The 20,665-nt window shown below is 34.1% G+C and overlaps 1 protein-coding gene across 1 annotated transcript; it reads right to left on the reverse strand.

Annotated features, from left to right (window-relative positions):
• Nucleotides 1-6,933: 6,933 nt before the first annotated feature.
• On the reverse strand, nucleotides 6,934-20,650 carry LOC132558198 (GPI ethanolamine phosphate transferase 1-like). The gene is made up of 14 exons (XM_060222731.1): nucleotides 20,424-20,650; nucleotides 19,492-19,613; nucleotides 19,170-19,268; nucleotides 18,296-18,402; nucleotides 17,840-17,964; nucleotides 16,561-16,691; nucleotides 15,724-15,840; nucleotides 15,522-15,562; nucleotides 15,147-15,206; nucleotides 14,185-14,277; nucleotides 12,373-12,428; nucleotides 7,305-7,326; nucleotides 7,153-7,209; nucleotides 6,934-6,942 (listed from the first exon to the last, which is right to left on the reverse strand). Exons 1-14 carry the CDS (start codon nucleotides 20,648-20,650, stop codon nucleotides 6,934-6,936), a joined length of 1,266 nt encoding a protein of 421 aa, XP_060078714.1.
• Between the last annotated feature and the right edge of the window lie 15 nt (nucleotides 20,651-20,665).

Here is a 20,665-nt window from a genome sequence, read left to right on the forward strand (position 1 = left end):
ATAGTAATGTAGACAGAAATCTAGTTCCTCCAGGACAAACATAGTAATGTAGACAGAAATCTACAGACAAAAATCTAGTTCCTCCAGGACAAACATAGTAATGTAGACAGAAATCTAGTTCCTCCAGGACAAACATAGTAATGTAGACAGAAATCTAGTTCCTCCAGGACAAACATAGTAATGTAGACAGAAATCTAGTTCCTCCAGGACGAACATAGTAATGTAGACAGAAATCTAGTTCCTCCAGGACAAACATAGTAATGTAGACAGAAATCTAGTTCCTCCAGGACAAACATAGTAATGTAGACAGAAATCAAGTTCCTCCAGGACAAACACATAGTAATGTAGACAGTTCCTCCAGGACAAACATAGTAATGTAGACAGAAATCTAGTTCCTCCAGGACAAACATAGTAATGTAGACAGAAATCTAGTTCCTCCAGGACAAATATAGTAATGTAGACAGAAATCTAGTTCCTCCAGGACAAACATAGTAATGTAGACAGAAAATCTCCAGGACAAACATAGTAATGTAGACAGAAATCTAGTTCCTCCAGGACAAACATAGTAATGTAGACAGAAATCTAGTTCCTCCAGGACAAACAGGACAAACAAACATAGTAATGTAGACAGAAATCTAGTTCCTCCAGGACAAACATAGTAATGTAGACAGAAATCTAGTTCCTCCAGGACAAACACTGTCGTGACAGAAAGCAAGTTCCTCCAGGACAAACATAGTAATGTAGACAGAAATCTAGTTCCTCCAGGACAAACATCTAGTCCAGGACAAACATGTAGTGACAGAAATCAAGTTCCTCCAGGACAAACATAGTAATGTAGACAGAAATCTAGTTCCTCCAGGACAAACATAGTAATGTAGACAGAAATCTAGTTCCTCCAGGACAAACATAGTAATGTAGACAGAAATCTAGTTCCTCCAGGACAAACATAGTAATGTAGACAGAAATCTAGTTCCTCCAGGACAAACATAGTAATGTGTAGACAGAAATCAGAAATAGTTCCTCCAGGACAAACATAGTAATGTAGACAGAAATCTAGTTCCTCCAGGACAAACATAGTAATGTAGACAGAAATCTAGTTCCTCCAGGACAAACATAGTAATGTAGACAGAAATCTAGTTCCTCCAGGACAAACATAGTAATGTAGACAGAAATCTAGTTCCTCCAGGACAAACATAGTAATGTAGACAGAAATCTAGTTCCTCCAGGACAAACATAGTAATGTAGACAGAAATCTAGTTCCTCCAGGACAAACATAGTAATGTAGACAGAAATCTAGTTCCTCCAGGACAAACATAGTAATGTAGACAGAAATCTAGTTCCTCCAGGACAAACATAGTAATGTAGACAAACACAGTAATGTAGACAGAAATCTAGTTCCTCCAGGACAAACATAGTAATGTAGACAGAAATCTAGTTCCTCCAGGACAAACATAGTAATGTAGACAGAAATCTAGTTCCTCCAGGACAAACATAGTAATGTAGACAGAAATCTAGTTCCTCCAGGACAAACATAGTAATGTAGACAGAAATCTAGTTCCTCCAGGACAAACATAGTAATGTAGACAGAAATCAAGTTCCTCCAGGACAAACACTGTAGTGACAGAAATCTAGTTCCTCCAGGACAAACACTGTAGTGACAGAAATCTAGTTCCTCCAGGACAAACATAGTAATGTAGACAGAAATCTAGTTCCTCCAGGACAAACATAGTAATGTAGACAGAAATCTAGTTCCTCCAGGACAAACACTGTAGTGACAGAAATCTAGTTCCTCCAGGACAAACATAGTAATGTAGACAGAAATCTAGTTCCTCCAGGACAAACATAGTAATATAGACAGAAATCTAGTTCCTCCAGGACAAACACTGTAATGACAGAAATCACCAGGACAAACAGTATGTAGACAGAAATCTCCAGGACAAACATTGTAATGACAGAAAACAAGTTCCTCCAGGACAAACACAGTAATGTAGACAGAAATCAAGTTCCTCCAGGACAAACACTGGTGAAGTGACAGAAATCAAGTTCCTCCAGGACAAACACTGTAGTGACAGAAATCTAGTTCCTCCAGGACAAACATAGTAATGTAGACAGAAATCTAGTTCCTCCAGGACAAACATAGTAATGTAGACAGAAATCTAGTTCCTCCAGGACAAACATAGTAATGTAGACAGAAATCAAGTTCCTCCAGGACAAACATAGTAATGTAGACAGAAATCTAGTTCCTCCAGGACAAACACTGTAGTGACAGAAATCAAGTTCCTCCAGGACAAACACTGTAGTGACAGAAATCTAGTTCCTCCAGGACAAACATAGTAATGTAGACAGAAATCTAGTTCCTCCAGGACAAACACTGTAGTGACAGAAATCTAGTTCCTCCAGGACAAACATAGTAATGTAGACAGAAATCTAGTTCCTCCAGGACAAACACAGTAATGTAGACAGAAATCTAGTTCCTCCAGGACAAACACTGTAGTGACAGAAATCAAGTTCCTCCAGGACAAACACTGTAGTGACAGACATCTAGTTCCTCCAGGACAAACATAGTAATGTAGACAGAAATCTAGTTCCTCCAGGACAAACATAGTAATGTAGACAGAAATCTAGTTCCTCCAGGACAAACACTGTAGTGACAGAAATCAAGTTCCTCCAGGACAAACACTGTAGTGACAGAAATCTAGTTCCTCCAGGACAAACATAGTAATGTAGACAGAAATCTAGTTCCTCCAGGACAAACACTGTGATGGAGTGACAGAAATCAAGTTCCTCCAGGACAAACACTGTGATGGAGTGACAGAAATCAAGTTCCTCCAGGACAAACACTGTGAAGTAGTGACAGAAATCAAGTTCCTCCAGGACAAACACTGTGATGGAGTGACAGAAATCAAGTTCCTCCAGGACAAACACTGTGATGGAGTGACAGAAATCAAGTTCCTCCAGGACAAACACTGTGATGGAGTGACAGAAATCAAGTTCCTCCAGGACAAACACTGTGATGGAGTGACAGAAATCAAGTTCCTCCAGGACAAACACTGTGATGTAGTGACAGAAATCAAGTTCCTCCAGGACAAACACTGTGATGGAGTGACAGAAATCAAGTTCCTCCAGGACAAACACTGTGATGGAGTGACAGAAATCAAGTTCCTCCAGGACAAACACTGTAATGAGAGAAATCAAGTTCCTCCAGGACAAACACTGTGATGTAGTGACAGAAATCAAGTTCCTCCAGGACAAACACTGAGATGTAGTGACAGAAATCAAGTTCCTCCAGGACAAACATTGTGATGTAGTGACAGAAATCAAGTTCCTCCAGGACAAACACTGTGATGGAGTGACAGAAATCAAGTTCCACCAGGACAAACACTGTGATGTAGTGACAGAAATCAAGTTCCTCCAGGACAAACACTGTGATGTAGTGACAGAAATCAAGTTCCTCCAGGACAAACACTGTGATGGAGTGACAGAAATCAAGTTCCTCCAGGACAAACACTGTGTTGTAGTGACAGAAATCAAGTTCCTCCAGGACAAACACTGTGATGGAGTGACAGAAATCAAGTTCCTCCAGGACAAACACTGTGATGGAGTGACAGAAATCAACTTCCTCCAGGACAAACACTGTATTGACAGAAATCAAGTTCCTCCAGGACAAACACTGTGATGGAGTGACAGAAATCAAGTTCCTCCATGACAAACACTGTGATGGAGTGACAGAAATCAAGTTCCTCCCGGACAAACACTGTGATGGAGTGACAGAAATCAAGTTCCTCCAGGACAAACACTATAGTGACAGACATCAAGTTCCTCCAGAACAAAGACTGTGATGGGGTGACAGAAATCAAGTTCCCCTAGGACAACACTGTGGTATAGTGCCAGAAAAAAAGAATAGTTGGAACAATAACTTAGACTACAAATCATGCAAGTATAGGAACTGGAAGGGATAGTAAAGTGTAGAGATCGTCATCTAGGAATGTATTTTGGGTTCTTATTCTAGTGAATGTTATAAAAAAAACATGAGGTTTGGGCTACTTATTAGGTAATCCTAGATCTGTCAACATTTATACAACAAGTGACTTTTGGCCTGAAACAACTGAGAAGATAACAAATGCAAATACCATAAAAATGTAAGTCAAATAAAAACAAGTGGCCCACAGGCTTTAAGGGTCATCTGACTATAAAGGCATATATATGAAAGAGGCCAAACAGATCTAAAATAAATTGCTCAACTACACTACAGCTTACAAAGAAAACATTGGTTGGTTCATAAAGACATTTTCTGCAAACTTGAAATCATATTCTCCATTCATTCACTACACAAATGCCATTACTCCAGGTGTATTGCTTATTGAAAAAGCATGCTACAGGCACAATATCAAGACCCATGGCTTTTAAGTTCTTGAAAAGTTGCTTACGCATTTCAACACATTTGATTCCTGTGACCTTGATAGTAGGTCAAGGTGAACAAACTTGGAATCCCTTCATCCAAGCATGCTACAGGCCCAATATCAGTACCATAGACCGTTAGCTTATTGAGAAGAAGTTGTTTAAAATATTAACATACTTGTCCCCTGTGACCTTGAAAGCAAGTCAAAGTCATTTATATTAACAAAGGGTCTATTTCCAGTAATGTTAATTCTCCATAGGAGCCTGCCCCTGTATAATTTCTTATCTAGCTCAACTACTGTTTTTTTCTTTTCCGAAAAATAATTTTACACCTTTCCGACACCCAGATTTCATAATTCCAGTGAAAATGTATTTTTATAAAGTTGTCAATTTCAGCATCAAAGACATAAGTTCGTAAATAAAAGAAGGTTATCTCGAAATTGTAATTCGCAACATATTATCAATTTCTTTTGATAAATAATTCCAAAAAAAATATTCTCGGATGAAAATGCACTTGCAGAGACACAATTATGAAGAAAAATGCCATAAATTTGCAATTTTCTCCCGTTATATAGTTTTGGATGCAAATTTCCATCAGAAAATCGGATAGAGCTTTACTTGTTTCATATGTGTACCAAAAATCAGCTAATTCCATGTGGTGGAACGTTCTCATATCGCCGCCTGAATGTGGTCGTAAATTGAAAGAAAAGGGGAAATTAGTAACAACCTTGTCTGAAACCCTATTATATAGCTTATTATATATACAAACTTTTATATTGAATATCAGAGCGGATATTTTCATGACAGTTTTATGATGTGTAAAAAAAAAAAAAAAAATAAAGTACTGTTTCCACGTCTCGATCTTGATTACTTGAGAACCATTACGTGTGGAACGTATCAGATATCTCTGGCTCCTGGTTACATCGCTGAACATTTAAGTGATGACGGCCACTATGAGGTGTGGCTTTACCAGCACTCCCCAGACCTTCTCCGATGTCAAATACATTCTCGACACAAAAGCCAAACGAAATATAACGTTTGGATACGGTTCACCGTTTCACCCGATGTTGAGGCCCCAATAAAGGACTACTACTGCCAGTGCCCAGTTGGAGAGAGAACGATGGGAATGTGTGTGCACATCTCCAGTATCTTGTACTACCTTGGGTATTACAGGACGCTGGAAAACCCTCGACCATTACAACCACAGGTAAAGAAATTCCGACAAAACTTGAAATAGTTTTCCATGCGGCAACAGAGTGCCTATGTCGAAAGTATGTTTGGGGCTCAATATGAAAGATCCCCGTTACCATGTGACTAACCAAACTTATAAATATAGGTATTATACAATCGCCGGTAGCTATGAACAATCCCGTAAATGCGAAAACCAACCAAAATCATAAGGAACACATTTTGTTTGTTGTTCTGTCTATATGTCAGCCAATGTCTTCAACCACGGGGACTTGCGAAGTAGCCATCTTGGATTTTTTTATGAAAAAGTGTTTCTCTCACTTTTTTTCATATCTGTGTACATATTCTCAACATGCCGAGCAAGTACTCTTGTTTTTTTGTTAATTATCTAAAGAAAGTCGAAAACCGGCAATTCAACCATAGGCTCATTCAACCCAACATTTGAAAATGTTCCACCACTTATATTTTGATGATTTTTCCTCTCATCAATAGCATATTACATACTATTTAATAGGATAAAAATTGGTTTGCATCCAACGCCCATAAAAGGGTGTATTCTCTAAAAAAACACAGTTTTTGTGTCTAAAATGTTATCATCATAAATGGCATTTTTGAGATTGTTTCTTCCATAAAACAGCCAAATGGCGCGATGGAAACATGATATTTTGTCACAATCATGCCATGAATGTATTCTTTACGATGGCTATCATTTGATTAGATTTTCATTAATATTTTACATAACATGCACATTTTATCAACACTTAGACAGCTTCTGAAAGGTACAACTTTGAGGAGCCATAAAAAACAAACCAAGTGACCTAAATCTATATACTTTATAGATTTGTGACCACAACGGCATGGGCAATGCACCACCAACAGGAAATTTGAATCAGAGAAGGGGCTGTTTTGGAAACCGGCCCTTTGGTAGCCCGTCATCCGAGAATGCTACAGGCCTTATATCAACACCCTAGACCTTTTGATTATTGAGAAGAAATCATTTAAACATTTTAACATATTTAATCCCTTTGACCTTGAAAGTACGTCAAGATCATTCATATCAACAAATCTGGTAGCCCTAACTCCAAGCATGCTACAGGCCTAATATCAGCATCCTGGAGAATTTGGTTATTGAGTTGAGAAGAAGTTGTATAAACATTTAACTATTTGACCCCTGCGATCTTGAAAGCAGATCAAGGTCATTCATATCAACACACTTGATAGCCATTCATCCAGTCATACTAAAGGCCCAATATCACCACCCTGGACCATTTGGTTATTGAGAAGAAGTCATTAGAATGGAAAGTTTATGCACGGTGGACGACAGATGGCGGACGGCGATCCTTTGGGTCAGATGACCTAAGAACACAGATACATCATCAGGACATGCAGACAGTCACAAAAAGAAAATATTGTTTTATTACATAACAGATTTCATCATCTGTTTCAATGGCTACACTAGGGTAAACATAAGTTTGAAAATAACAACAGTTAATAGTGATATCAAGATATTATCAGAGTGAAGTGAGAATCTGGAAAACAATGACAGATAAAGGTACAAGTACTTACTGCTGTAGGGTAATTACCCGCCTGAGTCAGCTTATTAATGTGTCTTATCATTTCAGCCTAAAACAGACAACATCACAAAATGATAAATGATTAATATAAAATTGATGTAGAGTTACAGAATTGTGACATAAAGTTAATCTTTAAGTACTTACTTGCAGGACAGGCGTCAACTCACTGTAACAGGAAAGAGACTGATATAAGCATTAACTTGTAAGTGGTAGATAATTTATTATGATAAATAATTGTTACATCAGGTTGTAAGTGGTAGATAATGATAATTTATTATGATAAATGATTGTTACATCAGGTTGTAAGTGGTAGATAATTTATTATGATAAATGATTGTTACATCAGGTTGTAAGTAGTAGATAATAATAATTTATTATGATAAATGATTGTTACATCAGGTTGTAAGTGGTAGATAATTTATTATAAATGATTGTTACATCAGGTTGTAAGTGGTAGATAATTTATTATAAATGATTGTTACATCAGGTTGTAAGTGGTAGATAATTTATTATAAATGATTGTTACATCAGGTTGTAAGTGGTAGATAATTTATTATAAATGATTGTTACATCAGGTTGTAAGTGGTAGATAATTTATTATAAATGATTGTTACATCAGGTTGTAAGTGGTAGATAATGATAATTTATTATGATAAATAATTGTTACATCAGATTGTAAGTGGTAGATAATTTATTATAAATGATTGTTACATCAGATTGTAAGTGGTAGATAATTTATTATAAATGATTGTTACATCAGGTTGTAAGTGGTAGATATTTATTATAAATGATTGTTACATCAGGTTGTAAGTGGTAGATAATGTATTATGATAAATGATTGTTACATCAGGTTGTAAGTGGTAGATAATGATAATTTATTATGATAAATGATTGTTACATCAGATTGTAAGTGGTAGATAATTATAATTTATTATGATAAATAATTGTTACATCAGATTGTAAGTGGTAGATAATGATAATTTATTATGATAAATAATTGTTACATCAGATTGTAAGTGGTAGATAACTTATTATAAATGATTGTTACATCAGATTGTAAGTGGTAGATAATGATAATTTATTATGATAAATGATTGTTACATCAGGTTGTTAGTGGTAGATAATGATGATTTATTATGATAAATGATTGTTACATCAGATTGTAAGTGGTAGATAATGATAATTTATTATGATAAATAATTGTTACATCAGATTGTAAGTGGTAGATAATGATAATTTATTATGATAAATAATTGTTACATCAGATTGTAAGTGGTAGATAACTTATTATAAATGATTGTTACATCAGGTTGTAAGTGGTAGATAATGATAATTTATTATGATAAATGATTGTTACATCAGGTTGTAAGTGGTAGATAATTTATTATAAATGATTGTTACATCAGGTTGTAAGTGGTAGATAATTTATTATAAATGATTGTTACATCAGGTTGTAAGTGGTAGATAATGATAATTTATTATGATAAATGATTGTTACATCAGGTTGTAAGTGGTAGATAATTTATTATAAATGATTGTTACATCAGATTGTAAGTGGTAGATAATTTATTATGATAAATGATGGTTACATTAGATTGTAAGTAGTAGATAATAATAATTTATTATGATAAATGATTGTTAAATCAGCTTGTAAGTGGTAGATAATGATAATTTATTATGATAAATAATTGTTACATAAGGTTGTAAGTGGTAGATAATTATAATTTATTATCAGAAATGATTTTTACATCAGGTTGTAAGTGGTAGATAATGATAATTTATTATGATAAATGATTTTTACATCAGATTGTAAGTGGTAGATAATGATAATTTATTATGATAAATGATTGTTACATCAGATTGTAAGTGGTAGATAATTTATTATAAATGATTGTTACATCAGGTTGTAAGTGGTAGATAATTTATTATAAATGATTGTTACATCAGGTTGTAAGTGGTAGATAATGATAATTTATTATGATAAATAATTGTTACATCAGATTGTAAGTGGTAGATAATTTATGATAAATGATTGTTACATCAGGTTGTAAGTGGTAGATAATGATAATTTATTATGATAAATGATTGTTACATCAGATTGCAAGTGGTAGATAATTTATTATGATAAATGATTGTTACATCAGGTTGGAAGTGGTAGATAATTTATTATAAATGATTGTTACATCAGGTTGTAAGTGGTAGATAATGATGATTTATTATGATAAATGATTGTGACATCATGTTGTAAGTGGTAGATAATTTATTATAAATGATTGTTACATCAGGTTGAAAGTGGTAGATAATGATAATTTATTATGATAAATGATTGTTACATCAGATTGTAAGTGGTAGATAATTATAATTTATTATGATAAATAATTGTTACATAAGGTTGTAAGTGGTAGATAATAATAATTTATTATCATAAATGATTGTTACATCAGGTTGTAAGTGGTAGATAATGATAATTTATTATGATAAATGATTGTTACATCAGATTGCAAGTGGTAGATGATTATAATTTATTATGATAAATAATTGTTACATCAGGTTGTAAGTGGTAGATAATTTATTATGATAAATGATTGTTACATCAGGTTGGAAGTGGTAGATAATTTATTATAAATGATTGTTACATCAGGTTGTAAGTGGTAGATAATGATAATTTATTATGATAAATGATTGTTACATCAGATTTTAAGTGGTAGATAATTTATTATGATAAATAATTGTTACATCAGATTGTAAGTGGTAGATAATTTATGATAAATGATTGTTACATCAGGTTGTAAGTGGTAGATAATTTATTATGATAAATGATTGTTACATCAGGTTGTAAGTGGTAGATAATTTATTATGATAAATGATTGTTACATCAGGTTGTAAGTGGTAGATAATTTATTATAAATGATTGTTACATCAGGTTGTAAGTGGTAGATAATTTATTATAAATGATTGTTACATCAGATTGTAAGTGGTAGATAATTTATTATGATAAATGATTGTTACATCAGGTTGGAAGTGGTAGATAATTTATTATAAATGATTGTTACATCAGGTTGTAAGTGGTAGATAATGATAATTTATTATGATAAATGATTGTTACATCAGATTTTAAGTGGTAGATAATTTATTATGATAAATAATTGTTACATCAGATTGTAAGTGGTAGATAATTTATGATAAATGATTGTTACATCAGGTTGTAAGTGGTAGATAATTATAATTTATTATGATAAATGATTGTTACATCAGATTGTAAGTGGTAGATAATTTATTATGAATGATTGTTACATCAGGTTGTAAGTGGTAGATAATGATAATTTATTATGATAAATGATTGTTACATCAGGTTGTAAGTGGTAGATAATTTATTATGATAAATGATTGTTACATCAGGTTGTAAGTGGTAGATAATTTATTATGATAAATGATTGTTACATCAGATTGTAAGTGGTAGATAATTTATTATAAATGATTGTTACATCAGGTTGTAAGTGGTAGATAATTTATTATAAATGATTGTTACATCAGGTTGTAAGTGGTAGATAATGATAATTTATTATGATAAATAATTGTTACATCAGATTGTAAATGGTAGATAATTTATTATGATAAATGATTGTTACATCAGGTTGTAAGTGGTAGATAAATTATTATGATAAATGATTGTTACATCAGATTGTAAGTGGTAGATAATGATGATTTATTATGATAAATGATTGTTACATCAGGTTGTTAGTGGTAGATAATGATGATTTATTATGATAAATGATTGTTACATCAGGTTGTAAGTGGTAGATAATTTATCATAAATGATTGTTACATCAGGTTGTAAGTGGTAGATAATGATAATTTATTATGATAAATGATTGTTACATCAGATTGTAAAGTAGATAATGATAATTTATTATGATAAATGATTGTTACATCAGGTTGTAAGTGGTAGATAATGATGATTTATTATGATAAATGATTGTTACATCAGGTTGTAAGTGGTAGATAATTATAAGTTATTATGATAAATGATTGTTACATCAGATTGTAAGTGGTAGATAATGATGATTTATTATGATAAATGATTGTTACATAAGGTTGTAAGTGGTAGATAATGATAATTTATTATGATAAATAATTGTTACATCAGATTGTAAGTGGTAGATAATTTATTATGATAAATGATTGTTACATCAGGTTGTAAGTGGTAGATAATGATAATTTATTATGATAAATGATTGTTACATCAGGTTGTAAGTGGTAGATAATGATAATTTATTATAAATAATTGTTACATCAGGTTGTAAGTGGTAGATAATTATAATTTATTATGATAAATGATTGTTACATCAGGTTGTAAGTGGTAGATAATTTATTATAAATGATTGTTACATCAGGTTGTAAGTGTAGTATGATAATTTATTATGATAAATGATTGTTACATCAGTAAGTTGATAATTTATTATGATAAATGATTGTTACATAGGTTGTAAGTGGTAGATAAATTATTATGATAAATGATTGTTACATCAGGTTGGAAGTGGTAGATAATTTATTATAAATGATTGTTACATCAGGTTGTAAGTGGTAGATAATGATAATTTATTATGATAAATGATTGTTACATCAGATTGTAAGTGGTAGATATTTTATTATGATAAATGATTGTTACATCAGGTTGTAAGTGGTAGATAATGATAATTTATTATGATAAATGATTGTTACATCAGGTTGTAAGTGGTAGATAAATTATTATGATAAATGATTGTTACATCAGGTTGGAAGTGGTAGATAATTTATTGTAAATGATTGTTACATCAGGTTGTAAGTGGTAGATAATGATAATTTATTATGATAAATGATTGTTACATCAGATTGTAAGTGGTTGATATTTTATTATGATAAATGATTGTTACATCAGGTTGTAAGTGGTAGATAATGATAATTTATTATGATAAATAATTGTTACATCAGATTGTAAGTGGTAGATAATTTATTATAAATGATTGTTACATCAGGTTGTAAGTGGTAGATAATGATAATTTATTATGATAAATGATTGTTACATCAGATTGTAAGTGGTAGATAATTGATGATAAATAATTGTTACATCAGATTGTAAGTGGTATAACATAAAATATAATTTCACAATAAATAATTGAATGATAAATACTAAACAACACCAATGTATTATAATGAACATTTGATTTCTCACCTGTAGGGTCTGAAGGTCATCGATAAGGTTGTCTGTTTTCTTTGTTCCATTTTAATCTACAATTCAATGAACACCTCTGAATAAACAAGAGCTAATCCTAGCTGGTTGTTTGAATTTAATATGGAAAAATGTGTCAGATTTACATATAATTGTAAATCATTACTTCATTAATACTACTTAACCATATTCCACCATTTGATGACTATAAACAGGATGTGATCGAGGTAACTATACCACGGAGTAGAAAGTAAAGGCTGTTCAGAGTATGATCACAGTGTATAGATAAATGTAATATATTTCACAGCTACAACTAAATCACCACCACAGGTATACCTGACATGTATACAGATTTTTGGCCCTGTTCTATGACTTACCTTCACAGGTATACCTTACATGTATACAGATTTTTGGCCCTGTTCTATGACTAACCTTCACAGGTATACCTGACATGTATACAGATTTTTGGCCCTGTTCAATGACTAACCTTCACAGGTATACCTGACATGTATACAGATTTTTGGCCCTGTTCTATGACTTACCTTCACAAGTATACCTTACATGTATACAGATTTTTGGCCCTGTTCCATGACTAACCTTCACAGGTATACCTGACATGTATACAGATTTTTGGCCCTGTTCTATAACTTACCTTCACAGGTATACCTTACATGTATACAGATTTTTGGCCCTGTTCTATGACTAACCTTCACAGGTATACCTGACATGAATACAGATTTTTGGCCTTGTTCCATGACTCACCTTCGCAGGTATACCCTGCATGTATACAGATTTTTGGCCCTGTTCTATGACTTACCTTCACAGGTATACCTGACATGTATACAGATTTTTGGCCCTGTTCCATGACTAACCTTCACAGGTATACCTGACATGTACCTGGGTATACAGATTTTTGGCCCTGTTCTATGACTTACCTTCACAGGTATACCTGACATGTATACAGATTTTTGGCCCTGTTCTATGACTTACCTTCACAGGTATACCTGACATGAATACAGATTTTTGGCCCTGTTCTATGACTTAACTTCACAGGTATACCAGACATGAATACAGATTTTTGGCCCTGTTCTATGACTTACCTTCACAGGTATACCAGACATGAATACAGATTTTTGGCCCTGTTCCATGACTAACCTTCACAGGTATACCTGACATGTATACAGATTTTTGGCCCTGTTCTATAACTTACCTTCACAGGTATACCTTACATGTATACAGATTTTTGGCCCTGTTCTATGACTAACCTTCACAGGTATACCTGACATGAATACAGATTTTTGGCCTTGTTCCATGACTCACCTTCGCAGGTATACCCTGCATGTATACAGATTTTTGGCCCTGTTCTATGACTTACTTTCACAGGTATACCTGACATGTATACAGATTTTTGGCCCTGTTCCATGACTAACCTTCACAGGTATACCTGACATGTATACAGATTTTTGGCCCTGTTCTATGACTTACCTTCACAGGTATACCTGACATGTATACAGATTTTTGGCCCTGTTCTATGACTTAACTTCACAGGTATACCAGACATGAATACAGATTTTTGGCCCTGTTCTATGACTTACCTTCACAGGTATACCAGACATGAATACAGATTTTTGGCCCTGTTCTATGACTTACCTTCACAGGTATACCAGACATGAATACAGATTTTTGGCCCTGTTCTATGACTTACCTTCACAGGTATACCAGACATGAATACAGATTTTTGGCCCTGTTCCATGACTTAACTTCAGAGGTATACCCTGCATGTTTACTGATTTTTGGCCCTGTTCTAAAACTTACCTGGTATTGAGACAGAATCTGTTTTGCATTTGCATAGAGACTCAGAAATTTCTGGTGATCATCGGCATCAAGGTAGTCGATAGGGAGGATACCCTATAGAAACATAACAAATACATCATATCTGCTAATTCAACGAACAGTCAGAGACAGGTTATGCTCCCTGAATAGGACAAAATATAAATATGGAAGATAACAAGGGTCAATAAGACAGTTATGATTCTTGTGCACTGCCCTCCTCCTCACTGAGATCTATCTACCTATGAAGTTAATGTTGATACCTCTTAAAGTTTGAGTGTAATGCTCCAAACAAAATTTAAGTATGAAAAAAATAAAGGGCAATAACTCCTAAATCATACAAATGAGAGTGATGGTTTTGGTGCACTGCACTTCTCCTTGTTAAGATTTATCTACTGTTGAAATCTAATGTTGATACAACTTATAGTTTCAGTATAATGCTCTAGACAAAATTTAAGTATGAAAAATAACAAAGGGCAATAACTCCTCAATTTGCATAAAAAGGGTGATGGTTCTTGTGCACTGCACCTCTCCTTGTAGAGATTTATTTATCTAGGAAGTTCCATGTTGGTAACTCTTCTACTTTTTGTGTTACGCTTCTGACAAAATTATGACAGACAAACGGGCCTACAGATGGACAATTTGTAGGAGATTTTGCCCTTTGTTACTTTTCTTACATAAATTTTGACCGGAGCATTACACTAGAATTATAAGAGGTATTAACATGAAACTTTCTAAGTACAATGAGTTAGAGGACATTGCAGAAAAATCATCAATCTCTTATTGCCCTTTGTTATTTTCCATACTTTATCCTGATCGTGGAGCATACCCTGTCTCTGATAGCCATTGTTTAATTTTATTGTTCAATTCAGGAGCCTTCATATGACATTATACTGATAGTTTCTTTTTCAATATGCGAAGAATTGAAGTATGTAAAAAAAACTTACCACAGAATTGACAGGATAAGGAATGCCAATTAGACAGGCCATCAGTGGAGCAATATCTGCCTGTAAATAACAGTAAATCACTGTGTGACAGTGTAATAGAGAAACATACCACACTTAGACAGGTCATCAGTGGAGCAATATCTGTCTGTAAATAACAGTAAATCACTGTGTGTAATAGAGAAACATACCACACTTAGACAGGTCATCAGTGGAACAATATCTGTCTGTAAATAACAGTAAATCACTGTGTGTAATAGAGAAACATACCATACTTCCCAATACCTGGTATATTAACATGTTATTCTGAAATCTCTATTTTCTCAAGGATCTCCTAGCAAATACCAATATTATTTTTAAGTTTTCAGTAGTATTTACCTGCTGTACATCCGAGCGCTTCAGGTGTCTGAGATTCCAGTCTACAAAACCAAATGGGAATGATAAAATATACTGTTATAATGAGGATATCATTCAAAATTTCTCAACTCAAATCTGTACTCGATACATATCTAAATTATGAACAACATTTATAATCATTTTGCACTCCATTATCAAAATCCAAAATCTAATTAACACAAACCCTCAGAGTAGGAGTCCTGATCAACTCTTTCTTTTCCAGTAACTGGTTTTCTGACCCCAGCTCCCCAAGCAACCAGTGGGGTCAAGGTCTCATGGGGATGTCCAGCTCCATGAGAACCTGTCAAATACAGCATTCTCAGATACAAAATATGTCTCTGCAATGTATGGTCATTGGCTTTGGTGAAAATAGAGTTCAACACAGACTAGGTTTATACAGGTCACTAAATATCAAGTCAGATGCAAACTTCAGTTTGTAGATTTCGTCTCAGTAAATATTCAAAACATGATAGAAACTTAAAATGATTAAAACTTTGTTCATATTTCAAACCCATGATATGATATCGCTTCAGAAAAAAATCCATCAAAAGACTACAAGATGTTGGCTTTTATACTCCATAAGAATGCAATGTGTGATTTAAAATGAGATCTTGATAGCCACCAGTACTAATAGCAATAAGTTAATTAGGTCTAAGTAAGTTTGATATTCTCCCTCACATCATCAAGTTTTATGTCTTATCACCAAATTTTCAAAATGAGACCATCATTGTCAGCCACAAATTTGTTTTTTTAAATTATCACCTGTACCCTTCTTTCTCAGTGTGTGGAAAACTCTTCTAAAGATAACTATTCTGTGAAGAAAATCTGATAAATTATTCTTCTAGCCGTGTCAATATCAGAATTTCAATGCCTTTTCAACTTACATGAAGCATGTTTTTCAATAAGACACATAAAATTTTGCCTAAGTCAGTAATTTTTTAAATATTGGGAAGAAATTGAGGACAAATATGAAAGATGTATTAATGACTGATAAGAATGATCAGATAACAATGATACACACCCCAGTTTGTCATGCCGTGGTCGGCTGTCATCAGGTACGCCGTTCTCCCATCGTTATCATAATACTGTTCTATCAACTCAGTCATTTCCTTGATTCCTGAATCCACCAGTTTAATATTCTCCAAATATTCCCTGTAAAAGATGTGTCTAGAATCAATTCAATGACCACCTTAAATATATCAACAATCTAACCAAATCTGTTACATATTAAATAAGTAAGTTTTGATTTCCAAGTTAAATCATTTTATCAGACATTTGGTTACCACACGTATATATGCTAGTCTAAATAGTCTAGGTTTACTAGAGTGACCAAGATCTACACTGACCATATGTTTACTAGGCTGGACTGTCATTTGTAAGAGTGACCAAGATCTGCACTGACCATAGGTTGACTGACCTGAATTGTGGTTTGTGAGAGTGACCAATTATTCCTACTCTGACTTAAATTTACTTACCTAGGCTTACGATTTGTGATACTGACCAAATGTTTCTGCCCTGACCTGGACTGTGGTTTGTGAGAATGACCAATTGTTTCTGCTCTGACCTCAAGATTTACTGACCTGGACTGTGGTTTGTGAGAATGACTGATTGTTTCTGCTCTGACCTTATAATTGACTGACCTGGACTGAGGTTTGTGAGAATGACCAATTGTTTCTGCTCTGACCTTATAATTGACTGACCTGGACTGTGGTTTGTGAGAATGACCAATTGTTTCTGCTCTGACCTTATAATTGACTGACCTGGACTGTGGTTTGTGAGAATGACCAATTGTTTCTGCTCTGACCTTATAATTGACTGACCTGGACTGTGGTTTGTGAGAATGACCAATTGTTTCTGCTCTGACCTTATAATTGACTGACCTGGACTGAGGTTTGTGAGAATGACCAATTGTTTCTGCTCTGACCTTATAATTGACTGACCTGGACTGTGGTTTGTGAGAATGACCAATTGTTTCTGCTCTGACCTTATAATTGACTGACCTGGACTGTGGTTTGTGAGAATGACCAATTGTTTCTGCTCTGACCTTATAATTGACTGACCTGGACTGTGGTTTGTGAGAATGACCAATTGTTTCTGCTCTGACCTTATAATTGACTGACCTGGACTGTGGTTTGTGAGAATGACCAATTGTTTCTGCTCTGACCTCAAGATTTACTGACCTGGACTGTGGTTTGTGAGAATGACCAATTGTTTCTGCTCTGACCTTATAATTGACTGACCTGGACTGAGGTTTGTGAGAATGACTGATTGTTTCTGCTCTGACCTTATAATTGACTGACCTGGACTGAGGTTTGTGAGAATGACCGTTTGTGTCTATCCCCAATAGATGGAAGAAGAAGACAATCTTGTCCTTATTTAACTGTTCCATCAATTTTCTGTCACTTTTCCCTGTCTTTAATAATGCCTAGTAATGCAATGATAAAAATGATGAACTTAAATAGTACATACACAAAACATGGCAGAAATAAAAGAAATAGATTTCTAAAGTATCTGATAAATATTACCTTGATTAAAGATTATTTTACCGGCAATCTCCAACCTGGTCAGAAGGCCTTATTGTAAATAGTGTACAAAACTAGAAATCTGAACATTGTTGGAAAAGTTGTGGCCAGTTATCAACATCAGCAAATATTGTTTTAAATTTGATCTAAGAATTCCAAATCTGTACATTTATCATAATCTCATTATGCTAATTAGAAATCTAGAATATCACAAAACACATCATCACAACTGACCTTGACTCTGTCAAACACCCATGTGTCTAGCTTAGAGGAATTGGAGTCCGCAAAGTCCTCCAGTTCAGGTGGGTACTGGTCAGTCAGCACATGGTCACCACTGGCCCCTGAGCACAGGCAATAATTATTATAATTTTTGAAGACATGGTAATAACACTTTAAAGCCTGCATGAATAAACCAAACAATACTTTCATCACTGGATCATTTCTATTTTTCTGTTTTCTGATTCTTTTGAAGCCGTCAGATTGACAATAAAATGTAAGGGTTACTGTATTCAGTTGTTACTTAATGGGAGACTGTCCTAAATTTTTTCAGATATCATAGAAGTAAGAAAACAATGTGACACGTTTATTTAGACTATAAAGGTTATAACAGTCTATATCTCCTACCATAGCTTTATTTATTTATTGCTTTAACCAGTCGGACTTGGTTTTTTTTATCCAATAAGGGCTGACCTACTGATCTTACTTTACTTTCTGAGGAGCCTCAAAGAAGCTAGTTGAGGACTTTATTAACATTTGCAGAGCTGTCCCTATGTATGCTTGTAGTGATGACACGATACTAAACTGGTTTGTTCAGGTTCAAGGGAGATAACCTTTACACCATCAGCTGATTAGAAAACTGATTGATGAACAAGGATTTTGACTTGAAATGAAGTTTACTGAAAATGACATTCATAGAAATATGCACAGCACTTGCAGCTATCAACAGATTATAGCCCTTGGAGGTCGCCAAAGAAAACAAAACGAAAAATAAATGAAAAGATTCAAATTCTGAATCTCATTAAACTGTAAAGCCTGATAAATGCCTGTTTACCTTATATTGAATTAAATAAAATATGCCAAGCAAGACCATTAGCCTGAATTTACTTACCTTTCGCAAACATTGGTAGTATGTCTGGGCTGCCCCAGGACCATGTATAGCGACTTTCATTGAATACAGAGTCAAACTCTACAGGATTTTCCTTCCAGCCTACAGTCAACAGAATATGCTCATTTATGTATTACTGTCAATACTTCATAAAAAACATATAAGTCTAAAATGCTTATCTTACTAACAGCTGTTTGTTTTAAATCCATTACAAAGTTTTCTCAGTGCTTTTCCATCTTATTCTACACTTAATTTCCTGTTAATAAAATTGGACATTTAGTTTTCAGTTGTGACAAATAACCCTAAAATCAATATTAGGCGATACCTTTAGCAACTGCACTGACATCCTCATAAAAACCAGCAATAAGTGCAACGTGACCAGGCCTAGACTCTGTGGGCACTCGTGTGTGAGACACACCCCATGCTCCTTTATTATCTATTACAGATCTGTGGATGAAACAAAACATCAAAGAAGATAGGGAAATTCTTATGACAAGCAAGTAATTTGACATTTGGTAATAAACTGAAATTGCTTTTATAAAAACTCAGCTAAAATCAGCTTTCATTAAAACAATATAAGTAAATTCTGAAAATATCATATTTTCATTCTGTGAAATACATTATGTAAAAAAAACACATAATTTTCAAAGGTGCAATTCAAAACTTTGACTTTCATCAAACACACATATAAAGAATATTTACAAATATTCTCTGTAAAGACAGTGAGCACATTGAACACTATCCCTTAGGATTATCAGCGAAAACTGTGAACAAATTCAAAAATCCAAGTTAGCTCAATTGGAAGAGTGTACAGCTAGAGTTTGGAGGGCCCTAGCTTTGAGATCTGATCCAACCATGCATTTTTCAACTCCTATTTCATTTAGTGCTTGTGATCAATCCTTGTTTCAAGATGAATGCTTGACAAGTGGATACTTGTACCTGGGTTGTAATAGTTGTGTCTTCAAGGATGAAAACTTAAAAAAAAAAAAAAAAGAAAATGAGGAAGGAATATAGCAAAACTGGGATGAGTTGATCATTGGTGACGAGGTAGCTCAATTGGTAGAGTGTCCAGCTAGATTTTGGAGGGTCCTGGGTTCGAGCCCTGGCCTGGCATTTTTCCACTCCTATTACACAACTACTACGTGTTTGAAATATATCAATTTAGATATAAAGAAGTAGAACATCCCAATTATTTCTTAAGTCTCCGACTAGTACAGCCTAGCTATCTCTAAATGCAGGACACTCTTTCACTTGTACCTGAGATATGGAGCTCTTGATTTGCCATCATCATCAACCTCAAAAAATTTGTCAGCTCTGAGGCCATCGGCCACAAACAGAATGAGCCTCTTGGCTGGAGGTGATTCGTTGGACACATGTGGTGTCATACCATGTACCAACGGGGAGGTGAAGTAAATGTCAAATATGGAATAGAAAAGCACTATGTGAACATACAGGCCAGTCAGGATCAAGGCCCATGTCCTCATGGTTGTGCTTCTGGA

The sequence above is a fragment of the Ylistrum balloti genome, unplaced genomic scaffold, assembly GCF_031769215.1.
Source record: "Ylistrum balloti isolate Yb309-2 unplaced genomic scaffold, AGI_CSIRO_Ybal_v1 Utg370770, whole genome shotgun sequence".
Classification (NCBI taxonomy): Eukaryota; Metazoa; Mollusca; class Bivalvia; order Pectinida; family Pectinidae; genus Ylistrum; species Ylistrum balloti.

Excerpts from the sequence above, each read along its gene's own strand:
- LOC132558198 (XM_060222731.1), bottom strand. The coding sequence starts at position 20,650 with ATGAGGACATGGGCCTTGATCCTGACTGGCCTGTATGTTCACATAGTG. Across the intron at positions 19,269-19,491 it reads TGTCAGTGCAGTTGCTAAAG|GCTGGAAGGAAAATCCTGTA; the intron begins GTATCGCCTAAT and ends TGTTGACTGTAG. Across the intron at positions 7,327-12,372 it reads ATGACCTTCAGACCCTACAG|TGAGTTGACGCCTGTCCTGC; the intron begins GTGAGAAATCAA and ends TTCCTGTTACAG.